This window comes from Gobius niger (genome assembly GCF_951799975.1).
Source record: "Gobius niger genome assembly, chromosome: 6".
Taxonomy (NCBI): domain Eukaryota; kingdom Metazoa; phylum Chordata; class Actinopteri; order Gobiiformes; family Gobiidae; genus Gobius; species Gobius niger.
Window position 1 is genome coordinate 12,383,023 of NC_136857.1, and position 22,532 is coordinate 12,405,554.

The following is a 22,532-nucleotide window of genomic DNA, read 5'->3' on the forward strand; positions in this document are numbered from 1 at the left end:
TTATGGTTAACACTTTAAATTATAAATAAATGTATTATTTTTTGTAAGTAAAAATGATCATACAGTGCTGTGCAAAAGTCTTGGAGGCGCGGTTTCAAAAAAAGAAAAAAGTGCGCGAGAGAGAATATGACTAATTAATGATTTGTTTTTTCAGTTTATTTATTCAGCATCTCGTCTTCAAAAATATTTTTTCCACAAGATTGTTTGCACAGTACTGTATATTACATATTTTCTTTCTTTTTTTGTTCCTTTGCATCAAAAAACATTTGACTAACACTTCATGACAATCTCTGTAAATTCCAACATATTCATTGTCAGTTTTTTTATATATATATATATATATATATATATTTAATTTTTTTCATTGGATTTTGTGTGGTTTTGTGTGGCTTCAACATCTGCCTCCAAGCCCAGCTACAGACCTCTAACCCTGAAAGAACTGAACATAGCAATATACAGTCGAAATGTCAATTCAAAGCTACTAAGTGTACTATTGGCATTGTTACTATGTTCAATACTTTGCATATCCCTTTTTGCGCCTTGTGTATTGCTGTTTTGGGTGCTAGTGCGAGTTAGAGCGGTACCTCTGGGCGATAGGGGCTTTTCTTTGCAGATGATATTTTGTATTGGTCACATTTTTAATGAGGGGTGTAGTTTTCGCGTAGCTTTGTTGCCGTCGGTTCACATTCCCAGCCTAGCCGATCCGAACATGGAGGTGGTCACCTGGGATGGACTGCAAATAGGACACACAGGAGTATAGCAGATAAAGATGGTGCAAGACCTAGGGCTCCTCCACACTCCATAGAATTCTCCTATAGGCAGTAAAAGCAGTGATTAATGCTCCGAAATGGCAAAAATGTGTGATTAAGCGCGTGTAGTGTGAATACCTCCGGGTGGAACGGGTGGCAGGTATCTGGACGCCTCCTATCCTTCTGCATCTTCAGCCGCTCACATTTCAGTGATTCATTATGTGCAGAAGATGTTAAGGCAATAAAACAAAGTGACGGTGGAAATGTACGAGGAGTCTTCTGGTTCCTCATAGCAACATAACAGCACGCTCGCCTCAAAAAAAAATAAACAGTACAAAGTGTAAAGTAGGGATCCATATGGACTGTAGATCACAAATACTTTTTTTAATCTCTTCTTTAATCTCTCTCCCCCACCAGAACCGGGCACATTTTCTCCAGTTTGGCTTTACCCAAATCTAAAAGCTTCTTGAAAAAGCATCAAACAAAACACAACAAAATGTGACAAAAACACAGCAAATAATTTACAAAAGAGCAACAAAAACGTGCCCATAAAACAAGAAAAAATACAACAAAAAAGTGACTAAAGAGCATCAAAAAAGTGACAAAAACATAACGAAAACTGAACAAAAAAGTGACAAAAATGTGGCGACACCAGGACAAAAGCAACAGAAAAAACACAATGACAAAGCAACAAAAACTAGACAAAAATGCTTCACAAATGATACCTAAATGTGGCGATTAAATCGACTAAAGCATTACAATCAGTTTTGTTTTGGCCTTAGCTTTCAAATTAGGTGCTACACTGTTGCTCTCCAGTCGAGAAGCTTTTAGATTTGGGTAAAGCCAAACTGGAGAAAATGTGCTTGGTTAAGACGGGGGTAAAGAGGTTTAAGCAGTACTAAGTAACTCATGCCCCTAGAGGCCATAAGCGCCACTGCAGGTGTCGTAGCATGTTACGTTGACAGAAAAGACAGAGGACGAGAAGGATATTGTACATTGTGCCACAACTCTATTACACAATGGAGACAATTTTTGTCATTCAAACTTGGCTGTAGATACTGTTTAAGTGGCGCTAGCTCACAGTTAGCTTTGCCTGTTCGTGATTCCATTAGTGTGTATTGCGCCTCTGGGTCGAAGCAGGGAAAGTTGCAAGCATGGTTTTCTGGCCAGAGACACCGGGGGAGATGAAAGACCCTCCAGAACACTCCAGAAGGACTACGAAAAGGATTTATTAAGGTAAACAAGTTACTTAGCACTGCTTTAATTAAACAAAACAATATCTAAAGAACACATCTACATGTTGCACATTGCCAAGTCTAGTCTTGTTTTTCTTTTCATATATAAAACCAATATTTATTGTTTTGTATTGAAAGACCTTCCAAATATATTCTTTCCATCAGTCCTCTCGTTGGCTTGTGTGAGTTTTTAACATGATTAACTCCATAAGTGCCACGATAATGCCCGTTCATCCATTCACTCAGTTCTTTTCATATTCTCATCTAATTTCAGCATTTTTAATCCGATTCAATGTACTTTCCTTTTAAACAACGTCAGCAGATTTCTGTCTTTAAAACAACAGCAAAAATCCATGCCCTGTGTAACAATTCACAGCCTTGACAGAGTAGTAAGAGTCTCTGTCTGTGAGTGATCAGTCTTCTGTCAGAGCATTGGTCTGTTGTGTAAGATGATAGACAAGGCGCTGTGAGGGCTCCCCACAACTCTCTCATCCATCACCGCGGCAGAGGGCAAGAAAACTCCCCCCAAAACTTCCAAATAAATTAAAACAATGTACAGTCTTCCCATCTCTGTCACTGAGAAGAAGAACACATGCACACTCAATTACTCCAGCAGGGACTCAAAGGAACACGGCTTTTCAAACATAATCAGGTCATAATAGCGTGGATGGGACATGTGGCGGGGGTATGAGTTTTGAATGAGAAAGATTACTTCTTTTTTTTTCGTTGTGTACACGGTGGGTTCAGAAAGTTTTCAGGCCCCCTCGAATGATTTCATTTTATTATGTCGCAGATTTCCACTTCTCTACACTGATGACCCTACAAAAATACATTAAAAATATACTTCAAACAACCACAGACCCAATCCATTGCTAAAAGAGCTTGAATACTTTTTGAACCCATGTGTATTAGTGATGATAGAGTGCAGTTATACAATGAATGCCTTATAAAAAAAAAAGAATGTATATATTATCATGTATGAGCAAATGAAACGCATATTTAAAAATGGCTTCAGCTTTAGGCCAGTAAAGGATATACATGATCTCAATGGGGTCCATGGTGATGGGCTCAAACATGCTGCAGTCACACTTGTTGTCCACCACCACCATGAAGAGGTTACTGCTCGGGATTTGCTGGATCACAAAGGACCTGAGAATCAAACATACAACAGAAAAGAAGGGATATAAATAGAGATTGACAAGTAAACAAACTATACAAAACATTACTATATTACATCCACAACAATTCACAATCCTTGTCATTCCTCACCTTTGGTTCCATCACCTATTAGACATATATTCTTCTGCACGGATTGGTATCAACTCTTGATTTATGTAATAATGGACTTGGCTTTACCTGTTTTATTGCAGAGGTACAACTGAGTGGGATACTTGAGTAACATACTGACTCCCCATCACTTCCCATAAAAAGAAAAAAGGAAATGCTAAAACCCATGCACCTCATAAGTAGTATTTCCACCCTGCTAATTTAATACCACGACTAATTTCATGCGGTCACATTAAGTCCACAAACCCTGAGTAGCTCCAGCACACCACCACACTCAAATATAGTGATCCCACCATGACCAACCAGACCCAACCAGATCCACAAATAGAAGAGGCCAGTTCCGATCTGGGTGAACCGAGATCTGCCAATATTTAATAATCCACGCTAACGCCAGCCACACTCCCACAGCTGACACAAAACAGAGCAAATTTTCCTAACGCCGAAGCACATCATGACACGACAGCTGCTGGGGCTGGAAGTCAGCGCTGCACACTCTACGAATGTGGTCATAGACACACGCATTTATAATTACGTGGCCAAGTACTCAAGTCAATATTGCACGAGACAGATAGAAACAAAATCATAAGACTAAAACATAAAACTGATTAACATTAAAGCACCTTAAGTAAGTATACTTGATATTATTTTCTAAGATGGATGTACTACTGACACTCTCTAACTAGCACAAAGCATATTTGCTCAACAAAAATCAAATTAGAATGCCAACATCCAACAATGTCTTTTTCAGATAACTTAAGCCTTAAGTCATTGGGTCACATTGGTTTTAACACTTTTGGATGTCATTATTTCCAGTCATTTCATAATTACATAATTGAGCCAGAGCTGTGGTATGGCTCATAGAAACATCTGTCTTCACAGTTTAGGAAATATGACCAACAACTATGCAATATAACTTTATAAATAACAATTCAATGACTTTAATGACTCCAAAGTTCAACAAACACATCAGTGGTTTTCCATTTCTCTTATTACTTTTGCAGCAAGACACTATGACTTCATGTTTTTTTAATTGTCTAACACATTTTGCAGAACTACTCAAGCACAGTGCATTCATGACCTTCAATTTGTCAGAAATATAATCAATTCAATTATACAATTAAAATATGTCTCGTTTGATACCCATTTGTGATTTTAATATTCTCCACTAAAATCTATTGCATTGCATGTGATCTATTTTCAAAGAGTTTTCAAAAGCACTAACTTATATACAGCTTTGTATTTCTGACATAACCCTCATATGGCAAAGAGGCCATAGCGGGCCAGGATATACGGCTTTCAGTATTGTCCATAATAACCATAGCAATGGCTGTCCAAGGACTGAAACATGGAACTTGTTCTAAATCTCACAGCTTAAAAACATTAAAACAATAGGGTAATGCAATGTAAAATATATATTTCTCTTTTGGGAAGTATTAGGCTCACAGTGTTCTGACTACACACACATTCAGTACATACACACACAAGCAGAGAGTAGGCTTTAGTGGGCTATAGCTTAGGGTCTATTTCCACCAATGTAAAGTACACACACACGTGCCCCAATGCAAGGAGAAAACCTCAGCCAGTGCATAACCCGAAACAGATGTCTATCACCAACTTTCTCTATTACTAATACTGTAAGAGTGCTAAGATTTCAAAATAAAAGCTCCATTTTACTTTGTCAAGTTTAGTGGATTTTTCAAGGGATTTACCCCAAAGTGACATGTTCTTTGGATCGTGCGGATCTCAGCTCTTGTATTGTGTGTGTGAACAGAAACTTAAAGAGAAACTTAAACTTGGCTCCTGAAGTGTATAGGAGTAACATTTTTGACTGTGTCTCATATATACAGTATAATAAGAAGTAAAACTAGTATTTGAGAAAGAGCAAAAATGCTTTGATAAATTTGTTGCTGCATCTTTAAAAATACAATGAATTGATTATTTCTTTATTGAAAATGTAGTCCATAAAATCACAAAACGAATGACAATTATTGCTTGCTTTCATTATAGTTCTTTGAATACAACTTCAACGTACTTCCTTCCATTATTATTTATATCACAACCTTATAAAAATAAGACTTTACAAAGATTAAATAAATTCAGCAGCATACGGCTACTATTAACACTCGTGACAATACTACTACTAAGTGCTACAACAACTACTGCTATTACTATGAGGCCATAAACACTTCATTATAAGTAAAGTAAATATCCAGGTTTCCTCCAAACTAAAGTCAGATAAAAGAAAGAGTGCACTGTAGATATGTTCCCATAGAACACACACTGGGGCACACATGGGACAGATCCACAGCTGGGAGCAATGAAGGCCCATGGAGGGATCCGGAGAACACCCCACAATTGCCTGACAGAAAAGCCCCAATTGTTAATGGGGACCACACTCATTTTGCCATTTTTAAAGGAAGCTGTTTTTTTCCAGCGCTCTCCCTGGTCTCTAAATGCCTCGTATTTCAAACGGCCCGAGGAGGAGAGGCTGAGAGAGTGTGTGTCTCTGATGGATGGCCCGGATAAAAGCGCTTTCAATGCACAACAAATGATTTTAAACGTGTTGCTCATTATACTGAATAATGCTGATGAAAATGTCTCCACCTAACAACATAATTGATGCTTGATTGTTATCTTGCTCCATAGACTCCATAGGCTCATTAGTCTGAAGTAATGTTTAGCTGTGAATGTGTTTAGAATAGCTCTGTGATGTCCATGGCCAAGTCTGACTCTGACGATATTTTCTTTGTTAAAACTCCTTTGACATAGCAGTAGTAACTTGCTTTCTTTAATCGTATTTCAAAGAGCATTTCAAAGAGTGTGTGTCGTACTTGATGCAGCCGTCGCAGTCGGTGTGGCCCATGTTCTCTTTGATGGTCCTCTCAGAGACAAAGGCAGGGTACTCTGTGTCACACGGCACCTGCATGGACCGCCCCAACCTCTGGGCTGGATACACATTGGACACAAGATACACATTGGACACATTACAGGTTGATCATGGTAATCACACCGCAAGTAAACGCTACAATTTGTACTATTGCTTCAACTTTGCAGTTTGCAGTTTGCAGATCACATCATGTACAGTTTATCTTTGCAGTTTGTCCACCACTCAAAAAGAGATTGCTTTAACTCTGCTGCCGTCTAGAGGTCTCCAAAAGCATTGCAGCACGAGGAAAGAATTTCTCATGTGTCAACATTTGGAGATGGTAACTCCATCTAGCCCATGCATCCACGATGGAGCAACACGGTCTTGTGATATGCAAACGTCTAAAGTTGGTGTTTGTTTTGGCGTGAAATGGTTTGAATAATGCACTTCAATGCTGCGTGTATGCATAGTTATTAACTATATGAGAACAAAGGCTACATGCACAAACTGGTCTTAGTCAAGCTCGAGAGCCTGTGCAGATTGGGTTACGGACCGAACCACCGGCTGTTTTAGCTCTGCGTCTTTGTTGTAAAAAGATATAGAAAACTCTGCTTAAGACCTGAGGCTAGCCAGCTGTGAAATTGTCCCGACTGCAATGGCCAGATTCACTTTATTATTTGGGATAAGAGTGTGTGCGCGCGCAAGGGAAGCGTTTTATATACCTCCCTTTTGTGGCCTCTGTCTCTGTCTCTCTCTCTGTGTCTATCTCCATGTCAGTTTTGGCCTAAAATTAAATGCAGCTTATAGAGGTCTTGCATTTCTGACAGGCAACAAGTATTCAACACTTCATAAAGCATGAGGCTACATGGTGTTCAGCTCTTGGCAGCGGTGATAAGTATGTGTAAGTGAGTGTGTGAGTGCAAATAGAGACAGAAGAAGAAAGGGAAGCATAAAACCAAAGAAGCAAAGACATAGGCAGCATAATGAAAATGTGGGGTTTAGTAGTTCTCTGGTTACAAATAGAAGTCGGTCCTGGTGTGTCCTAATAACAGGCAGTGTTTGAAATAATAAAAGGCTAAATTACTTTCTGAACTGATAAATTCTTGAATTAGGTTCAGTTAGAGGTCCCACGCTCGATGCTTAAGCTTTATTCAGGTGTTTACAACTAATTTACCTTGGTATTTTTGTATGATTTTTCCCAAGAAACTACCCCTTGGTTTATGAATATTATAAAAGGCAGTTCTACAACATGACCAGGAGCAGGCGCACTTCTTCATCGTTTGTGTCTTTATAAATTCAATGAAACTTAAAGGAAATCTTCACCAGAGTGAGAGCTGGCATTCATGGTAAAAGGGAGACGGACTGATCATGCAGTATAATTGACTGTATGATTTTAAAAAGGGTATCTCATTATAACATGGTTAGCTAAAAAAAAAGTCAAGTTCCTTTAAGCAGCCTATGTTTTTTAATGGAAAAACATGAGAATCTACAGTGTGTTGCACCCAATAGGGCTGGCAAACAGTAGCATCAGGGGCGGATCTAGAAAAAAAATCACGGGGTGGCAAGCAGGGTCAGGGAAAATTTCTGGGGTGGCAACACATTGTACAATGTTGAATGTTTATAACGAGGGTACGCAGGTTTTGCTTGATCGCAAGGCAATTTTTCTGTGTAGATACAGGCTGAGCCCCCACAAAAATTAAACACAAATAGTAGCATTGTCCATAATATAAGTAGGGGGTTTCTAACTAAGGTAAAATTGAAACCTTTGCAATAAAAAAAAAAAAAAACTGTGTGGGACATTACATGACAATAGAGTGGCAAGACCCTTACTAGGGGCAGCTGCCACCCCTCTAGATCCACCCCTAGTAGTAGTATAGATGAAATTAACGTCCCTATTGCTTTTGAAATGATTTGTTGCGTGTCTTACCTTTTGTGGTGAGGTCTGAATGCCACCAGCTGTAAAGGTTGAACTCCACAAGAAATCTACATAGAAAATAGCGTGAGATTTAATTTAGCTTTGATAATTATCACACAAATTAGTTTTACAATAGTACCGTGACCTAAAATAATCAATATAACTACGAACAGCCCTCCATTATATAACCAGAAATGTGCAATACGTTTGATACAATCTTACATGACAAGTTCAGTCAAAATCCACTTGATTGCAGAAAAGAAGGCAAAGTACGGCTAGAGGGTAGAAAGAAAAGTACTGCATATTAGGTATACTGTTTCAAGGTGGATATAAAGTTAACATTGGGCACTAGAATCCAGTCAAGTAATGAACATCACAACCTGGACAGGCGATATAATTGCTTACATCTAACAAAGTGTGTCCGCTGCCGCTGCTCTCGGAAAAGACCCAGCACAGAGCCTGGTAGTCGTACAGTGTGACCCTGAAAGACGGAAACAACGATGAAGACCAAAGACCAGCAGAAATAGACGAGCGCTGACGCAAAAGGAGAGAATATATTTTTAAACCTTGGACTCTCTATACATTGTGTTATTCAGGTAGACACAGGCCGAGGTGTAGGCGTTTGGAAGCAAGAAAAAAAGTATAATCCTACGTCTTTGCCGAAGCCGATTTCAAATGGACAGAGGCAAACTTCAAAATATGAAATGCTCAACCTACTTGGTCCAAAAACACATCAATGATTCTGCTTTATGTCCACCTATAGATTCCTCATTGTGCAAGTATCATCTGCCCCCTTTGTGTGCAGTGATTTTACCAACGTGGAAAACAGAGCAGTAAAAAAAAACAAAAAAAAACAATTGAAAGCTGAGACTATCCCAGGAGGTTGCCCAAACTGGTGTCCAGAGGTGTGCGTGGATGATTTGAGGATATTGGGGAGGATATTGTAGGGTTTAGAAGCTTAGTAGACCCAGAGGAGGTGAGGTCTGGGGCTGTCTGTCTGCGAGGTTATGGAGCGGTTGTCTAACACACACGTATGCAGCGAAAAGGCCAGACCACGCTTCTCAAGCTGAGGGCCAGTGCGGAAGAATGTATGAGTGGATTCAGTCTATCCGCCGCCTCGGGGCAGTTTTCGTCATGGCCGGGGACACTGGGTCGTATAGGCGTTATTAACACTTAACAAACATAAAACACATTATGTACGTTATGCTGTGGGGACCCCAAAAGAAAAAGGGAGCCATAAAAAGTGTGCATGTAGATCAGTGTAGTGCTGGAACCGTGAAGTTTCTTGCTTTTGATGTTTCTCGCTACAGCCTGTCATCTGTGTACTGAGAGTTTTGATGGCATTGCTTTAAGTCGGATCATACTGGATTCATTAGAACTAGAGTTTTTAATAAGCGTTACTCATCACACTAATACCCTCCAGTCACTAGTCATTAATTTATGATCTGACACTTTTAATGTTCAAAAATGCACCATCGTGCGAGATGAGTGAAGGCGTTTGTTTGTGTGACTGTTTTCCATCGACTGTCAAGTTCTGAGGTCCATCTCCTGAGATCAAACGAGCAGCATGTCAGTTTGTATGGCTATTAGTCACATGTGATTCTTGTACACAAGGCATTATGGGAAATATCTTCCGCACCACACCACGGAAGCACTCAGTCACCAAGCACTCAATGTCATCATATCTGAAATAATGGCAGCAATGGTTTCTTCTCGGGTTGCATTACCAAATCCTTAGCAGAAAGTCTCCACCCATCCCTTTAGGCACAGCACTACAGTGGAAAGCGTGGATCAGAGTAGATGTGTGTCCAACTTGAAGTTTTGTCCTAATTCCTTCGCTTCAGGAAAAGATTTTCGGTAATCCCCAAACGGAGAGCTCTGCCGCGTGAGGTCAAGGTTCAGTAATGAATAGCTTAACATGATCAGTGAAGTCAAGAGCTGTCAGCTCCAGGAGACTGCCCTGACTCAGCTGCCTAATACAGAATGAACATACAGTGTGTGTTCTGCAGGAGATACTGACCGTTTAAAAGAGCCCATTTGCAGGAGCTTGTTCATCACAGCACCTTCTGCCTCCCCAAAGAATTTTCCAGTCTGACAGAAAAAAAATACATGAAGAACTGAATATTATTTCACAATTTGTCTTTAGTTGTCTACCATGACATCTGACTTGTAATGATTTTGACAGAAGTGCTTCAGTGAAATGCTGTAGAGTGAATATATTTGTATCAAAGATAGAGATTTGTGTTTTGAATGGCAACTGGGAGTCTAAATATGAAATCAGAGAGATGCATGAAAAGAACATGCAGCCACCAAGGCCAAAGACAGCCAGGGGTCAAATATTTGAGATGAGCCTGACAAGATAGCTGATGACAGCTAACCACGTACTACACAAGTGGCATTCTCTCGTAGAGAAATCTTCCAATTTATGCCAACAAAATATGTTTTATGTCAGTTCATAGTACCAGCGTGTAGTCCTCTGCAACCAATATGAATCCATTGTTATCAATAAGATAGCAGTTGATATTCTGTGAAAAAAGAAGGGGGAAAAAAACATTACAATTCACTGAAATTGTATAATACAGTGTTTGCAGAGCTTGATGATCATGCACACACCTCGTCATCACAGCTAATGGAGCACTTTCCATCCAGAGCTGCACACTAGAACAGACATCATGATAAATACCTATGGTGTAGGTTAAATAAGATAGAAAAGGCAGTTACAATTTTAAAAAAAAAGTTACATGGTTTTACCTGTCTGCTGGCTGTCCAAAATTTCTTCTGAAAAAATTCCAATTTCATCTGAATGCCCACAGCTAGAAAAAGGAGAAAATTGTTGGCTTAGTTTCCGTTTGCATAATTAAGCTCATTAGTTTGTACATTTTGTCTCGTTCAATTCATGTGTAAATCACAATGCCATCAAAGTGCTGAGTTCAATCCAACATCATACACAATGCATAACATTGACCCAGACTAAGCAGACTGACATGTAAATTGTTGTTAAAAACATGTTGAGTTCCAGGACAGGCTGTTATCAAAGTTATCAGAGCAGAGACTCACAGAAGAGTAGACATGTTACTTTGCCCTCGGGTGCCCTAAATAATCATGTGCTTGTTGTGTTTGTGATTGTCTAAAGCAGTGGGGTGCTGCTGTGTCCTCTTTTAGCCAAGCCCAGGGGAACAGGTGCAGATTATCTTGTCAGATGATTTGCCAGATCCTCAGTGCAACCCACCACTTCTTCACCCACATGCACAACCAGGATAATACTCTAAATAAAGATGCCGGGCAAGATATAGAGATAAATAAAACCATCACATTGTTTTAAATATCCAAAGATAAAGCATTGGTTGTGTAAAACAAAAAGACAATTTGGACAATTAAAATGTGAGAGAGAGTCTTAAATCCGACCTAAACATTTTCCTACACACTAAAGGTTTTAGTTTTTGTCTTAAATGACAGTAATACATTGTTCGGATGCATTTTGAGTAGACTTACACTAAGATGATTTAAACAACAGATCACGATTTGAATGCAACTGATTATGTTGTTCACATTATATAACAGGTAATAGTTTAGAGCACGTTAGAACAAAAGGGCTAAAGCTTCTGGTAATGCCCTGGTATTTTGTGCGTCCTATAGGGAACATTTAATTCCCCCAGAACTTAGAGTACAGTATTTATGTCATGAGTTGATTCCAAAAGATGGAGAGACATCAAATCCTCTTTTTTAAATCCATTCTACCCACTTCGGTCTGAGCGAAATGACAACCACTTTTATGATGGCATACATATTATACTTGTTATACTACTATGTGAGTGAGTGAAAATAGTGTCTTTGTGGAATGCCCTTTTGAGAGAGTGATGTTATAATTGGTATGTATGAATTTCATTACAAATATAAAGTCCCTTTCTATCGATATCTAATTTTACAGACATGAATCCATGGCCTGGTGGCATATAGGCACGTGTGTATGGGCAGCTACATAGAGCCAGTCTAAATTATGTTGCCGTCTGATGCATCCACCACAGACACAGTGCACCTCTGGGGGCAGGCCCACGCTCCGCTGCTCCCTTGCTCACAGTGAAATGTAGTGAAATGCAGTGATTTGTACTCGCCGGGCTCTGACAGCTCTGCAGCGCACAGGGGTGGACCATGTCAAAGAGCGCTGTAACATTTGGAGGAAGAGCACAACAGAAGGCTGAGAACCGCCCGCAGGATTCAACCTGACCTTTATATTCACACTGATGAACACTGTTGCACAACACGAATGTGACTCAACAGACAGAGCTAACTCTTTTTCATTTTAAAATCTCTTTTCTGCTATTGATGTGGATGAACTACTACGAAAATCACTATAAAATGTACCCGATAGTTTGATTGCACATGGGCGTGTTATGACTGGGGGCAGGTTTGATCGTCCTTGTAAATCCATTAGCAAAACAGTGAGTACATTTAATTATATGAAAATAAATTGCATTATCTCTAATTACATTTTGGTAACGCTTTATATTATTGTGTGCTTGTTAAGCATTAATAAGGCATTAATAAGCATTAAAAATATGCTTGTATTAACACACTGCTTATTATACATACATACTAATAGGCCATTAATAATCGGCTTATTCATAGCCAACTCTTAATCTAACCCTGACCTTAACCCATACCCTAACACTAAAATGATTACTAATGCTTATTAACACTGAATGAGCACACCTTAATCTAAAAGTGATACCTACATTTTATTGTCCGGGTTGTGTTTGGTAGGTCATTCATACAGTTTAAATCACATTTAAAAAGTTATTTTATGTTTGGATGAGGACCTAACCTCTTTGAATGTCATATTTAGTCAACATCTCCTCTCTGTGGCGACGAGCTGGAAACGTCCCCGCTCCCAGTTAAGTTAAGGTCTGAGGAGAGGTGAGCCGCTCACAGCAAACTGTTTGTTTGTTCATTTCTTAAAGGTACACTGCGTAACATTTTGGACAATACTGTTGCCATCAGTACAAAACATGCTCCTAATGAAGAATACACTATTATTGCAGTAGGTAAGCAAAGAATGGATATTCTTTCTTTTTCTTTCTTTTTTTGGATTTAAATCTCAATTTCTGCAGATTTTAATCACATCTCCATGGAGACGAGCTGGAGACGTCCCCACTCCTGGTTAAGTTACAGTCATGTCTTAGGAGAGGTGAGCTGCTCACAGCAAAGGCACATGTTTGTACATTTATCAGGTGTTTTTCAATTATGAAAACATCTGCAAGTAATGTTCCCGATTTTGCAATATTGTTCACACAGGATTCTAAATTAGTGGAACACTTTTGGTCAATTCGATATGCTTCTAGGACAGGACAGGACATTGAAATATCAAAATAAATCCATTTAAGACGATACGGTCACACAGCAATACATTACAATAATAAGCTCCATCAGGGGGGACGAAGGACCCAACATCAAGAAAAAGTCAAGGTCAGTGTGACGGCATGATCATATTCACTGTCGATGAATCCCATCATTAATCTTTCCCTCAATCCTTTTTGGTGCCTCTCCTTCAAGTGACCCACCAGCTCATAAAAAAACAACGGTCAGTTTATTTACAACAAACCTGACGCACATGGAAACAGCTAAGTGTGTGTGTCTTTGTGCATTGGTGCGTGGTGTACCCTTACCACCCCCTCCCCCCCTCTCTCTCCTTTGCCCATGGCATGTGTATAATCACTGCATGCCACAGTGACATGGCACGCTGGCAAAAAAAAAAAAAAAACGTGCTCGCTGCTGCAGTGGCTGTCCGTGCATTTCACTATTTGTGTCGACACACTGCTATCCCCGATCTATATTTGTCTTGTTTAACTCTGCAACAGAAACAGGAGATCATGTGTGAATGTGTGGATGTGTTTGCGGGAGAGATTGAGGAGGTTCAGCTGTCCACTGGGGCATGTCACTTGGGCGCGCTGACACCGTTGCTACACACTTGGGACAATGTATAGCTTTGAGGTAGACATCAAAAGGCTGTGAATTTCAATGGGAAGGAAAAATAAAGAAATTATAATAGGGAGAGCGTGCGGAGAGGGAGAGAGAGAGAGAGGAGAGAGCGGCGGCAGCAGCGCAGCTATAACTCCCAGTCATTCACAGACTGCCTGCTTGGTTTGGCTGGATCATGCTTTATGCCTTGTGACCTGGGTACTACGTCCAATGGGGTTGCAAGATAGGTGCCCAAGCAGGGTTGAGGATCCTTAAGAGCTTTCTATAGGCAACATCTTTTAAACTAACAACTAATGGATCATCACGCAACGACAATCGCCAAATTTCAAAAAAGGAAGGTTAGACGACATCGGGCTTAAGCTGCTCGCCCATAAGATAGGCAGTTATGAGAGGTAAGTCACCTGGGATGTGAACAACAGTGCATGCGTATTGTACATGTGTGACTGTGCGTGTGGGTTGATCTGTTTTGTAGCTGGGAAAACACGAAGATAAGCGACTTTATGCACTTTTGAAATTATGCAGGAGAGCAATTTAACACGTTTCACTCACTAGATTGCATTCGATGTGTAGCTTTACGTCTTCACTTTGCAACTCCCACACCAGTATAGGCACCAATCGGATTTACATAATTTGTTTGGGCATTTTGACAGGCTTCACTGTGCTGTGCTGAGGGGACACAACAGTGAAAAAGCCATTCGCTCGTGTTGACCTCATTCTGGAGCGGCTGTTACCACGCTCCAGTGCGCTGATGCCTTGTTAATATGTTGTGTTATACGCGCAGATTTGCTTTGTATATTTATTTTTTCTTGCGTACATATGTGTAAGCACCGTTGATTGCACGCATCCTGATTTGACTAACAAGGGTGGGTGATTAACAGAAGGCTTTACACAGCAGCACTTAATATCTCGAGTCAACCGTGCACTGAGCTGATTTTTGGGGGTTTTGGTTGTAACAAAATGAAAACAGCAACGGCGTCTGGAGAATTATACACCGGCACCTGAGATGGGACTTTTTAAACCTGTTAATTGCAAAATGGAGTTGTGATATCAACAACGCATGTTTTGCCCTTTACAAAGAATGTACTGACACCTTCAACATCAGGAATTGTGTGGATTCTACACTGTGGGCAAAACATAATGAATTAATTTGAATTATTAATGATGATTATGTAATTGTGAATATTAATTGTATCATCTGGGCATCTGATGCAAAAAAAAAATGTGCACACTGAAGAAAGTGTTCAGTTCAGCAAATTACCTCAGAATTGAGATTTGTGATTATATAAAATGTATTTGTATTTCTTGAGATTTTGAGTGAATCTAGGTTTTGCCCTAAATTCAGTCAATCTTAAAAAGATTAAAAAATATAAATAAAAATAATACAATAATAATACAATCATCCAGGATAGAAAATGCAAGAGTCCACTTAATAGATGTATGCTAATTCAGTAAAAAGGCTGCACAATTCATCAAAAATATAATCGAAATCGCAATATCAACTTAGGTCAATCTTCATCATTGTCATGGGGCTTTTTATACGTCAAGTCTTCCAGCCAATCCTGTTGCAGTAACACTAACATGGGGATTACATGTGGAAAGTGTTCTTTTTTCTCTTGTTTAAGCTGAGCTTTATTTAAAAGGTCTGTGTTGTCCACGTCCATGAATCATAACAGAAAAAGCTGTCTATTTATTCATTATTATTGAAAAAAAAAAAAAAAAAAAAATCCAATTGAATAAAAGATGATTATTTTCCTTTCGCCGTATCGCCCCGGCCCTAATTTAAAGTAGCATTATGACCTTTGTGACCAATGACCTTACATGACATTTGCCATTGACGATTACATTACAGACCCATTTGGTGCTGAAAGAGCCATTTCATACAAAGAGACATTATTAGCTGCTGCTGGAGGTAAACTCAAAACATATTATATTTCTGTTTTGGACGTCAGTGTGTAGCGTTCATTTCTGGGCTTAGCTGCAGTTCATTGAGCCTGAAGCTAGTCCAGGCCATGCTAAAAATACAACTGCAATGTACCAGATGGAATAGACATCTCAAAGACTATCAGACAACGGTATCTGCTGTGTGTGGGCAGGGAGTGGGTGAAGGGGCACAGTCTTTTTCTGGGGTCAACACTGATGTACGGGGGTGGGAGGAAAGAAGTTTGCATGATGGTGTTTATTAGAATAAATCGAAAGGAGTATGAATTAGAATAAGACGAGGAATCACTTGCAAAAGATCAAAATGTCAGAAAGTAAAATGTTTTAGTAACAATTGCCCTTTTACTCGATAAAATAAAGAACTTTTGTGCTGTGCCTAAGACTATATAGACCAAAATGGATTGAGAAACTCTTTTAGATAGGATGGATAACTGAAATAATAGTGTTTGAATATGAATTGAAGCCAATGAAAATGTGAGCTGTGTGAAATGTGAGTGACAGCCAGTTAAGTGAGGTATAGTATAATTAAAACAGTGATTCCTAGATCTTTTTTTGTCTCAGATTATTAAAAAAGTGATCAACAAATTACATTTATTTGTAAAAGGATGATATACGGAGTTCAAAATGATAATGCACAGAGTTAATTGAAAAAAAAAAGAACCCACACTTATTAATCTACAGTAATTACATTCATATAAGTGCTTGAGTATCTCCAGGGGCCACCGTACTCCTGTCAGCAAACATACTAGTAATTAGCAACTATAAGGCTGTTCTGTATTGCTGCTCATCTTGGCCATCCTTAAAGGAACAGGCCACCGTGTTTCCATACTGAGATATGTTCTTACCTAAGCTTAGACGAGTTGATGTGTACCTTTCTGGTCTTTACGTGTGCCCTCAGTCACGCAAAAATACCAAAGATGTTGTTAGCATTTAGCCTCTCCTCCTGTCCTCTCCAAATGATCCAAGTATAGTTACACAAAATTAATATCTTCACTCCTAAACAATTCTGTGCGGACATCGAGGTGCTCCCGAGGTGTCATTACGCCTTACAATATAGTTCCCCTTTTTATCCACTTAGAAAGTTTAATTTTGTGTGACTACACTTGGATCGTGCAACTACTCACGTAATCATATTTAAATAGGGGAAAAGTGGAAGTGCTAGGTCACTTCTAACTTCACCCCCATTTGGGTCCATAGGAATATGCTGGGAGAGGCTAAATGCTAACAACATCTTTGGTCGTTGTGGGTGACTGTGGGCTAAACAATATTCAAACTAAATATTGTCATGGTCAGGTCATGGGCAGACACTGTAAATTGTCACCCAGATGTCTTCATAGCATTGTTTTTGGAAATGTTGTTTTCATTTTCAAACGTTTTTTCGTTAAAGTAAGCGGTCGTAAAATGACATTGCCAGCTCGTCTCCTCGGACCATGCAGATGTTGCTATCTTGGTTTGACTACGAGTAGACAAACATTAGGTCCGGACAAAATAAAAGTAACATGCTAGAGTGGCTCTAAAAGAGATGATACTAGAGATAAAGTTTACATAATTAATTTGCAAGATTTAGAAATGAATGATAAGTTCCAAATCTCAATTAACAATGTCCTTTCCTCAGTGGCTGTGGTGTGGTTCCTCCTCCCCCTCCTCCTCGCTCCATCTCAGGCCTGTCCCAAAGAATGCACCTGCACCAGCAACACCAAAGTAGTGGACTGCCGTGGACGAGGGCTCTACGATATTCCCAGACGCCTCCACCCGGACACACAAGAACTCTATCTTCAAGACAACCGGATCCGGGGACTGGGATCCATGGCGTTTCGAGACATTCCTCTTGTGCGGATTTTGGATTTGTCTAATAATTCCATATCAACAATTTCGGCCACGGCCCTGCTGGGTCTGAGGACACTGCAGCGTCTGAGTTTGGCCCATAACAGCCTACGAGAACTGGACAAGAGGCTATTGAGTCCAGTGCGGTCACTATCACATCTGGATCTATCACACAACAGGTATGAGAGGATATATGCCATTCTGAACAACAAACTAAACCACATATTCTCTAAAATCTATCCTTTATATTCCAACAGTTTGGGCAGTTTGCACAGTGCCATAGGGGAAGGCCTGAGGAATGTAAGCCACCTGGGCCTGGCCTATAATCGCTTCAACAGACTGGAGCGATCCCTGCTGGAGAGCCTGGAGCACATCATCAGTCTGACGCTCAGAGGGAACCCCTGGAGGTGTGACTGCCAGCTCATAGGCCTCAAACTCTGGCTCGAGACCTACCTCTTCAAAGGTTAGACTGACTTTAGATCAGCGCTGTAGCCATTTCAGATTCAGATTCAGAAAAGTGCATTTATCCCCAAGGGTGCAGCTTCCCAGCCACACATTCATCCATCTCATAAATACAATACATAGTAAATAATATCTGAAAGCATTAGTAAAACCTGGAGCCATAATCGATCTAGGGATGACACATAACTGATTAGAAATGGGATTCGTCCTTGTTTCACTAAAGGAAATTGATACAGTGTCTGCTGTGAAAGTCAATTTAAGAAAATACACCACATTACTAACAATGTTTGTATGTTAGTAGTATGTTTAGTTTGGGGGCAAGGGGATGAGGAATTGATCAAACGCGCAATATTGCCCTGCATTATGTTTGCATGGAACTGTAAAAAGTGCAATCACAAATACATGACTGCCTTAGGCACAGTTTAAGCTCATCCAACTCTGTTAGTGAGTTCAGCCTCAGAGAGAGCGAGTATAAGAAGGATTAGGAGTTAAATTCCCATCCACTTTCATTTCCATGCTGCACCAGCCCCAGCATGCATTAGATAACAAAATACCCACTGCTCAGTCAAAGCTAGGTTCACAAGCGCACAAGAGTTGCCTGGTTGCACTCCCACATGGCCGCATTAGCTTGACATGGCGGGCGAAAATTCTAATTACTGGAAAACAGAACAATGCTGCCAGATACAAAGTTGCATAGCTAATGCGGAGCTACACGTTAATCACGGAGGCAGCGAAAACATGTGACAGAATAAACACCACGGCAGGACTTGTAAGGGTAACAAAAAGGAGATTTGCGGGATGTGGAGGGCAGCTCGTGCATTTTCCTCAATCATTTGTCTGCAGGGATTCAGCGGACACGTGTTTGATCATATCACACAAGAAGCTCATTATACTAAGTCATTATATCCAGGATTAGCGCTTTGTCTAAAAAAGTGGGTTCTCTTGTACTACACTGAGTGTCACCAGGCATTTAACAGCAGATATAGGCCAACTGACTGGCGTTAGGCAAGTGTACATGAATGATAGTGCAGGTAGCAAATACTGCTAATGATGCTATATTAATAACTATTACCACCACCACTATTTGTCACAATTTTAACTTAGGTGTCAAGAAGCCAGAAAGGGCCATTTTGAGCATTAAAATTAGTGAAAGTGTATAACCTTTAAATACATGGAAAAGCTCCCTTTAGAGAAACACATCTCCATTAGTCACACAATGGTTACTTCAAATATGGAACCATAATTCCTCTCAGTAAGATGTTCTCTTTCTCTGCATATGCTGCAATATTGTAACTACACTCCTTTAACATCTAGGCGGCGCATTAGATGAGGTTCTTTGCTCTCAACCTGAGGAGATGAAGAACAAAGATCTTCAGAAGATCCCATACCAGCTCTTCCACACGTGCATGACCACAAGCTACCACTACCTTTTCGCCAACATCCACCACCTGGAGACTGAGAGGCTGCACCGAGGCCACGCCCACAGCAACCAGGGCCACCCGTCAGGCCACACCCACCCTGTTGCCATGGGAGACGGTGGAGGCGGCGGCGGGGGAGGGGGGAGCCTGCCCGAGTGCGAACCCAAGCAGAGGCACAGACCGGTAAACTTGCGCCATGCCATAGCCACGGTGATTATAACAGGAGTGGTATGTGGGATTGTGTGTCTCATGATGCTAGCGGCTGCGGTATACGGCTGTGCCTACGCTGCTATCATGGCAAAATATCAGAGAGAGCTCAAGAAGAACGAGGAGTTGGCAGCGGCACAGGGGGCGGATCATGCTACAGCAGATGAGAAAGAACCACTGGAAAATGCAATCGCTTGAGAAGGAGCTTGAAATTATGAAAATGAACTTTAAACCCTTTAACCTAAAAATCTACACAGGCCATAGGAGAATTTTTGCAAAAATGTTTCAAAGGACAAGAAGATGAGCGTGTCAAAACGTTTAGCAAAAATATAGGTAGCAAAAAATACAAATATCTAACTATGCACTAAGGCTTGCATCCACTGCCTGTCTCACCTTAACCAGGTCACTCCATGAGTTTACACTTTGTTATATGTGACTCCTAAAATATGTCAGGTAAACTGAATATTTGTGCTTGATGACCAGGTTGAAGACTTGTGGCAAATAGCAACACATTACTTTTCCTGGTACGATATACTACTGACCCAAGACCTACTCAAAAAACATAGCACAGCTCTGAGATTTGGACAGAAAATGACATATATACGTATATACCCACTAAAAAACGTTAAGATTAGATAGAAATCTAAAACACTGAGATTAAGGGGGGCACCCTTTTAGACAGAAATGATAGCAATTGAGAATAGCTACACTTTGAGGGTATAATGTTGAAACAGCTCAACAGCAACACATAACTAGGCTACCGAAGGACCCTAATCAGGCAGAGAGACGGAGAGACATCAGTCAAGCTATGGAATCAACATCTGAAAAATACATATCAGAAATAACAGATCTATATATTTATGAAATGTCTTTGTAGGTATTTTAGAGAAAAGAGTTGTATGTAATATGTAAAGTAGTTCACAGAAGAAAAAAAAATCTAAACGCAATAGGCAGCTGTCTTTGAAGTTGTGTCCTGTTGACTGAGAGTGTATGTCTACATTATAGTGTTTGACCCATGTTTGGAGTTTATAAAGTTCAAGTGCAAGACTGTGCCTATAGTATAGTAACTATATTTGCAAATGAAGGAGAATATTTTTTGATAATGAAAAGCAATAATGAAACTAATGAGAAAACATATAGACCCAATGTCATCTATATAAAGACTTAAATGCTACCTACCAATGCTACACAACCATTCTAAAGACGTGTTCAGGGATTTGTGATTTTTTTAATGATATTTTATAGAATAAACAAATGGATTGTTTTACATAGACATGAAAAGTATCATAACATCAGTATAACTCTATTTAACTGGTTTTCAGCCAGCATGAAGATGTCACTGCTATTACCTTTGGACTATTGACTACACGTGTGGCTTCCACTGTGACAATTGTGTTGTTGGAGGAGTATTGTGTTTCTTGTATTTCATCCAAAAACCAGGCACTGTTTTGGAGAACATTGTGAAACATATTCATTATTCATTACATTATGTAAATAGTAAGCAGTAAGCACTATTAAAAAGGCATTTTTGAGATCATATTATTACTGAGTATATTTTGTCTACAGTATTGTTCTGAATACATGCACATCTTCAAAAGAAAAATGATCATGTTGCATAACTGTAAGACTGGGCTCATGTTGTGCTCATTACAAACACATTGATAATTAGTAATGATATATACACACATATGGTTAAGCGCTTATATGGCTCCTGGGCTGCACGTGGACTGATATGTGAAAATATCTACATACATGTAGTGTGCATGTGCAGCGTTACTGTGTGACTCGAACAATGTCCCGCGGCCCTTGGTGATGATGTCATCAGCCTGTCCTGTTATGTTAGCGTCTTCAGAGTCAACAGCTCAGCGGATCCAGGGCAGCACTGGCCCATAGCCCACACACCATTTGCATTCTCAGCCTACATCCCAATCTCTGCATCTCTGCAGCATCTCTGACTTTTATATAAAATCATCCACTCGGACGCCCCCGATCTGTTTCACCTGGACATACAGCTACAGGAATTCTGTTTAAACTGTAAATTCAAGGGCAGCGCACATCTAGAAAAATAGTAATAAAATCCAAGTGAGGACATTGTTCACTGTAAACTGGTGTAAATTCTGAGCACTGTTATGCTCAGAATTAGAACCATTCTCATTGAATATGCAGTGAATCTGTGTTTGTTGCTGCTCTAGTTTGTTTGGATTTGTGCCTCTGTTCCAGCTCCTTCTTTAGGCTTCAATACCCAATGCACCTTTCGCAAACAGAAAGGCACAGTGAAATCTGTTTTTCTCTGCCCTTAAGTTTTGTTTTGCTCAGTTTACAATGATCCTTTATTACAATTCCTTTACTACAAAAGAAGCAAGATTAATAACCAAAAGAGGCAAGATTAATAATTAGCTTCACATGCTTTCAATGAAAAATGTGTTCAATTCAACTAAGCTCCTTGATGGATTAAGCACTGCATCTTTTCCGGCCTCTATGGTTTGATACACTTAGTGTTTCATGTGTAGTTTCATCAGTGTAGACAGGCATCACTGTACCTTTCTAATTTCCTCATGTATTATATTAAAGTGACTTTTATGAAAATGTTGACTTACGTAAGAGTGTTGGAAGTAGGATTGTTGCATGTGGGCACCAGGGATTGAAAGAAAGAGG

General features: G+C 39.9%; 2 protein-coding genes across 3 annotated transcripts in view; one reads left to right on the top strand and one right to left on the bottom strand.

The window, feature by feature from the left end:
- Window positions 1-333: 333 nt before the first annotated feature.
- cacna2d3a (calcium channel, voltage-dependent, alpha 2/delta subunit 3a) overlaps window positions 334-22,532 on the bottom strand; it is a 112,247-nt gene continuing 90,048 nt past the window's right edge. For both annotated transcript variants that reach the window (XM_079559178.1, XM_079559177.1), the window contains 11 exons: window positions 10,804-10,865; window positions 10,666-10,710; window positions 10,515-10,577; window positions 10,073-10,143; window positions 8,458-8,533; window positions 8,275-8,327; window positions 8,065-8,120; window positions 6,103-6,217; window positions 3,018-3,133; window positions 888-967; window positions 334-812 (listed from right to left, as the gene is read on the bottom strand). In XM_079559178.1, the coding sequence (XP_079415304.1) occupies window positions 720-812; window positions 888-967; window positions 3,018-3,133; window positions 6,103-6,217; window positions 8,065-8,120; window positions 8,275-8,327; window positions 8,458-8,533; window positions 10,073-10,143; window positions 10,515-10,577; window positions 10,666-10,710; window positions 10,804-10,865 (830 nt within the window). In that variant the 3' untranslated portion in view covers window positions 334-719. The remainder of the gene's footprint in view (window positions 813-887; window positions 968-3,017; window positions 3,134-6,102; window positions 6,218-8,064; window positions 8,121-8,274; window positions 8,328-8,457; window positions 8,534-10,072; window positions 10,144-10,514; window positions 10,578-10,665; window positions 10,711-10,803; window positions 10,866-22,532) is intronic.
- lrtm1 (leucine rich repeats and transmembrane domains 1) lies at window positions 13,952-21,396 on the top strand. Its single transcript, XM_079559207.1, has 4 exons — window positions 13,952-14,420; window positions 17,582-17,969; window positions 18,048-18,253; window positions 19,567-21,396. Exons 1-4 carry the CDS (start codon window positions 14,414-14,416, stop codon window positions 20,073-20,075), a joined length of 1,110 nt encoding a protein of 369 aa, XP_079415333.1. The 5' UTR covers window positions 13,952-14,413; the 3' UTR covers window positions 20,076-21,396.

Excerpts from the sequence above, each read along its gene's own strand:
- lrtm1 (XM_079559207.1), top strand. Across the intron at positions 17,970-18,047 it reads CTGGATCTATCACACAACAG|TTTGGGCAGTTTGCACAGTG; the intron begins GTATGAGAGGAT and ends ATATTCCAACAG. Across the intron at positions 18,254-19,566 it reads CGAGACCTACCTCTTCAAAG|GCGGCGCATTAGATGAGGTT; the intron begins GTTAGACTGACT and ends TTTAACATCTAG.